The sequence below is a fragment of the Lacerta agilis genome, chromosome 5 (assembly GCF_009819535.1).
Source record: "Lacerta agilis isolate rLacAgi1 chromosome 5, rLacAgi1.pri, whole genome shotgun sequence".
Lineage (NCBI taxonomy): Eukaryota > Metazoa > Chordata > Lepidosauria > Squamata > Lacertidae > Lacerta > Lacerta agilis.
This window is the reverse complement of record NC_046316.1, coordinates 29,049,326-29,055,325: the sequence shown is the minus strand read 5'-3', so window position 1 is coordinate 29,055,325 and position 6,000 is coordinate 29,049,326. Positions and strand designations below refer to the sequence as shown.

Genomic DNA, 6,000 nt, shown 5'->3' with positions numbered 1-6,000 from the left:
TGACACAGTGAGAAGTAGTGAACTGAAAGGAAACACCCGGCCTTTCTGCGTATTAAGCTTAGAGCCCTTCTGCAACTTCCATCCTGTCTCCACAGTATTTATCGCAGGATGATAAGAAAAGGCTGATTCCACTCCATGCAGGATGCAAGATCCGCTCAGGGGAAGGGGGGGGGAACTGCCCAGTTGGTTTGCAAGAAGTGGAGGGTGATGGAGTGCCATTTCCTCAACTTTTAAAATAATAACAACAACAATAATAATTAAAAAAATGAGTTTGCAATCTGCTACTCCGCAGAAACCCTGGCTCCTAGGCACCGGGGCGTTCTTTTTAAAGCTACCAAAGAAAGAGAGGGCTTGTGGATCAATGTGGAACTCTGTGGTCTTCTGCTCCAGGCCTTTGACAAAGTCTCCAGACCAGGCTATTTCATGAAAGACACATCATTCACTCTGCTATGCAAACATCACATTTAATTATACCTGTCCTAATGCTTTTTCTGTAAAGAGTCATGGTTTTGAGTCAAGTACCCAATAATATGATATATATTTAAACCAACCTTTGTGATTTGATTAATCCAGGTCGCTACCAGATTCTGGGGTGGAAAGAGAGTAGGGGGAGACTTTCCTCCCTTAAGACTTAATATGAAAAATTCTCTCATGCAATATCACCATTTATATCTAGAAGTACACCCAGGGCAGTGGGACATGTTCAAGTTTAATAATGTAGTAAGTCATTCAAAGTGTCAATTATCAAACGTTCAGGGCAAGGGTTATTCTGCTTGTGATATCGATAAAACTGATTATAGTGATGTAATCATCCCATAAAGGAGAAAGTCTGCTTCGTTTTCTTTTAAAGTAAAAAGCAGTTTCACATGAAGGTTACAAAAAAGACACACTAGGTCCAATCTAGAGTGCATGTTCATGTAGGGCCAATTGGATCAGCAGCCATAACTTCATAAGATGGTGCTTTCCCCCCCCCCCTTTCTTCACTTTTTTGATGCACTGTTATTATTTATTATTGGTATTTTGAAAGAGGAGAAGTCTTTTAAAAAGCTTAGCAGGCTGCTGGTGCATCATCAAGAGGCAGACACTGCAAAGCCAGAAAAATATGCCCCCCCCATACATTCTGTTTATGAAATGCCGACTTTTTATATATATATTTTCATCCAGGAAGAAAGAACGTTTAAATGTGACGGTATTTGTCAAGCCCTTTGAAAAGACTTAACATCCCACAATGCCCGATCTTCTCGTTGAACATACTGACCCCTCCCCAGCCATGGTCCTTGTTCTGCTTTGAATGATTAAAAAGCTCTCCACCCCCGCAAGACCTCCCAGCTTCCACCAGCAATGCTTTAATTAAAGAGGTGAGAGCTATGAACCATTTTGCCAAGTCTGCCAGGGTTCAGAGGACCTGTGCTGGTCAGTCTTTATCGCTGATTTGTCGGACAGGCAAATGCACCTGCAAGGGGTCTCGAAGCCTCTTAAGATCCAATTCTGCCTGGAAATTAAGGGGGGGGGGAGAGAAAGCCATAAGAACCACATTTCGCCACAATGTGCTGAAATACACCCATCCAGATGTTGCTGAATGACAAGTTCCATCAGTCGCAGCCAGTTGTCAGGCATGATGGGTTCTGTACCTCAGTAACATATGGAGGGTTACAGGTTAACGACTCCTGCTGTAAGGTAATGTGATCTCTTTATTGTTGAGGCTATAACTCATAGAAATTTTTATGAAAAATAAGTAGATGATACCATCTGAACCAACATCATTCAGCCCGGACACTGAGGTCCAGCTCCAAGGGCCTTCTGGTGGTTCCCTCACTGCAAGAAGTGAGGTTACAGGGAACCAGGCAGAGGGCCTTCTCAGTAGTGGTGCCCGCCCTGTGGAACGCCCTCCCATCAGATGTCAAGGAAATAAACAACTTTCTGACTTTTAGAAAACATCTGAAGGCAGCCCTGTTTAGGGAAGTTTTTAATGTTTGATGCTTTATCGTGTTTTTAATATTCGGTTGGGAGCTGCCCAGAGTGGCTGGGGAAACCCAGCCAGATGGGTGGGGTATAAATACATCATCATCATCATCATCATCACATTATTATGATTGTTTACATATATCCAATTGAAATAAAAATATCCAGCCCTAATTAAGTGCAATAATCCCCCTCCAAGCAGATTGAACACTTATCCCCAAAGAGTTAGCAATTTCAGTTGCAGCAACTGCGAAGTCAGTAACTTCCAAAGTGGCAGAAAGAATGGATTACCCCTCTCCTAGAGATCACATGCACCTCCCACCAGATAATGCTTATTTCCTGTATACAACGAACACCACAGCATTATATAGAATCCAAGATTAATGTCAGGGGCAGAAAGGACAGCATTCATAAATGTAAGAAAGCTTGCCAAGTCTGTTTTAAAAAATGCTGGCAAGCCTGACACTAATAGGTTCAAGGTATTAGATGTGCAGTGATGGTGTTAAGTGGAAGAGCCCTCCATTGGGCCAATTCTGAAGTTCATTGGAATTATAGACCACGGTAGAGGTGGTTTTACTGACTAGACTGGGAAAATGATGGACAGCTGGCAACTCTAAAAATCAGATACAATCCTAGTGCCAGCCCTTGACTATTTCCTCATCCCTACTCTTGTTCTCTTCTTCTATACACATCAGTGAGCCACCCAAGGGAGTCCCACAAACTCACCATCTGCGGGTAATTTGTATAGCCACACACCATGGATAGATTAGGTCATATTCCATGGGCACCTCACATGGCCATTAGTCACTCAGCTATCACATGACATTGATGCACATGTTGGATTCTCACCTGAGGCGTGCCAGCTACATGAAACTGCCACCACATGCATTCACATACGGTGGGCAAAGGGTTTAAGGTTTGGTAGCAACTGCTCATAATCATCCACCAGGAGGAAGAGAGATCTGATGTGTGAAATCATTTATCGTGGCACCCAACAGACATTTACTCTTTTAGCCCCTGCAAGACAACAACTAGGGCTTCAATTTCAACAGCTGCACTGCTGCAGGTTCAAATCAGCCATTTGAACTTAGGGCAGGATCCACCTAACCAGCACTTTCAGCAGAAGCCTTGAGACCAAAGACTTCCACTTGTACAGCAGGGATTTCCCCCCGTCTGCCCTCTGCAGCCTCTTAATTTGGCTTGGGGGCAGGTTGGGAGAACCCTCAAAACGGTGTGGGGGTGGAGAGGGCAGACTGGAAGAGCACAATGTTGGATTCCACCTTTAGCATCTACGCCAGAATTATTAACACCTGCCATAATATGCAGCGCTTCATAATACATGGTGATAAGAGAATGTGGGAAAGTGCCTCACTCAGTTACCAAGATCCAACACTAGGATGCGATGGGGGTATGTTCCCACCCCACCCCCATTTGTTGAAATTACTTTCATTACCTGAGCAATAGCATCCTTGAGTTGATTGTATTTTTCTAGATCAAAACGCGTCTTTCTGGCTCCTTTATGGAAAAATAGTAAGTACTGCCGGTCTCTGGCATCTGGGTATACATACTCCTGTGCAATAAAAGAATGAATAATGAAAAAGAAGGCATTAATATAAGATGGTTGGGAAGAAAGAGGATAAAACTGTTGATTAATTAATACTTGCATTGGCCAAATATAGGATGTGGGCAATAAAAGCATCATGGAATATTGAAGCTTATTATCTACAGCCATGAACCCAGGTCTGGTTATCAGCTAAAGCAGGGGTAGGCAACCTAAGGCCCGTGGGCTGGATGCAGTCCTTTTATTTAAAATGCATCTCTGGGTTATTTGTGGGGCAGAGGAATTCGTTCATTTTTTTCTTCAAAATATAGTCTGGCCTACCACATGGTCTGAGGGATGGTGGACCGGCCCACGGCTTAAAAAGGTTGCTGACCCCTGAGCTAAAGAGTGATGGGCTGTGACGTCTTTTTGGCATATCACCCAGTTATCATTTTACATATTGCTAGATTCAGATGAAGGAGTTAAGCTATGGCAAGGTGGGGTTTTGTTTTTTTTAAACTTTTTTCCTCTTCTGGGATGTAGTAGCAAGCAAGTTTTGACACCTTTGCCACTCTGAAGATGACAACTGTGCAGTGGTTCATCAGAGCAACAGAAGGAAAGAGATCTTTGGTTTATGGAGGAGTTTGCTCATCTCAGCTAATGCTCAGTGAGTTATGTCTGTTGCTATATCTGTTATAATTTGAATGTTATACAGTGGAACCTTGGTTGCCGAGTGTAATCTGTTCTGGAAGACCATTTGACTTCCAAAACATTAAACAACTGAGGTGCAAAGGGCTGTTGGCAAAGTCTATGGTGAAAATTGAGAAACGCACCTCAGAAGCCATTCGACTTCTGAGGCACCTTCGAAAACGGAAGCAATTACTTCCAGGTTTTCGGTGTTTGGCTTCTGAAACATTTGGTTTCCGAGACGCTCCAACACCAAGGTTCCGCTATTTCTGTTATGTTCACACAAGCACGCACGTTATTGCTTAATGTTGCATTTTTTTAACACATTATGATGGTATATGGATAAACCAGCCAAAGATTCAAAAGTACACAGGGTAGGCTCCCTCGTTTTAAAGAAAAGAACAGCACAGATGAGGAAAAGTCATATTTATGAGAATGGGGTTTTCTGGACACCTGCTTATAACGTAGAATAAAACCAAAAGCAAGCCTCACCTGACGCGTTACTACGAAGTATGCATACATTGCCATGGCGCTGCCATATGTGATGAAGTAGGTCACCGGCTCCATAATGTCCCAAGAGTATTCCCACCAAGTGAGCCGGGCCAGAATTCCAAACTGCGTGGCCATGTAAGCCAGCCCACCCCAGAGCACCCAGGTGGTCCTCTTCTCTGCTTTCCGGCGGATTTCCATCCTAACCTGCAGGACAAAAATGTTCAGAAGTGTGTTGAGCTGTTGCTTCTCAATGAAGGTTAAACATGAAATAAGCACATACAGTAGGAGTGGTGTTTTCAATGCTGATATTATAACGATCCTTAAACAGAATGCTGTTTAACTTTGAAATCAATAAAATATGGTGTGGGTGGGTGGGTGTACACACACACACAAACACACACATTTCTTGGAGGTTTGTGATAAAGGAACTTGAAAAACAGACCCCACAGAATTTCAGAGTAATTTATTACGGGGGAGTGCCAAAGGGCTGGAGTTTAGAGTTATCTCAACTTCATAGCACCACCAAAGGAATCGCTATATGTAAACAAAGTCTGGGGGACAGGACCCAGGTGACTGCTGCGACATGTGCAATATGTATAGCATATTTCCATTGGCAAGGATCTTTATGTTTAAATCTGAACTGCATTGTGGACTTACCCTGAAATGCTTAATATTAGTGCCAAAAATTCATTTTGCAGATGAAAAATAACTCACTTGGAACCCATTTAATACTTCCGTGCTCTGACAAAGATCAGAAAGAATTGCATAAAGTAGGTTTCCCTTTAGGCTACAAATCCAACTTGCAACACAAAGCTATTAAGCTCTACTTTTTCAACTGCGTTTATTGCTAGCTTACAATGCAATTTGTGCTACGCCATCGATTGAGCCACTCGTCAAAGCAGCTTAGGATGTAACTCAATGAAGAAAGGTTCTCACCTTCTCCAGGGGCGCTAGTTGCTGCTTGAGGTCTTCTAGCCGTCCAACAAGCTCCTTCTCCTTATTCAGCTGGTGTTCCTCGATACACAGTGTGGTATATAGCTGCTGAACCAATGTCTTCACATCATTCAGCGTGGTTGCATCTTCGTGGCTTAAGAGGTCTAAAGAAGCAAACAGGACTTTTTAATGTTCTGTTTTTCACAGTTGTTATGCCTCTAACAGCTTATTAGAACCAAAATGGAAAACTACTCTCATTGCACTGACATTTACAGAACCAAATAAAATAAGAAAATGATATCCTGCTTCAAACATGTGTAAAGATGCACACCAAATATGAATAACCTTGTTCTTTTATGCTCGTTAATTCCAAACACTGGAATTAG

The 6,000-nt window shown here is 42.7% G+C and overlaps 1 protein-coding gene across 2 annotated transcripts in view; it reads right to left on the bottom strand.

Annotated features, from left to right (window-relative positions):
• Positions 1-1,005: 1,005 nt before the first annotated feature.
• Positions 1,006-6,000, bottom strand: part of MCU (mitochondrial calcium uniporter) — an 80,444-nt gene continuing 75,449 nt past the window's right edge. The window contains exons 5-8 of one of the 2 annotated variants that reach the window (XM_033149123.1): positions 5,618-5,778; positions 4,682-4,885; positions 3,416-3,532; positions 1,006-1,488 (exon numbers count right to left, since the gene is read on the bottom strand). In XM_033149123.1, coding sequence (XP_033005014.1) covers positions 1,366-1,488; positions 3,416-3,532; positions 4,682-4,885; positions 5,618-5,778 — 605 coding nt within the window. In that variant the 3' untranslated portion in view covers positions 1,006-1,365. Of the gene's footprint in view, positions 1,493-3,415; positions 3,533-4,681; positions 4,886-5,617; positions 5,779-6,000 lie in introns of both variants that reach the window. The other variant, XM_033149124.1, reaches the window with a different exon arrangement.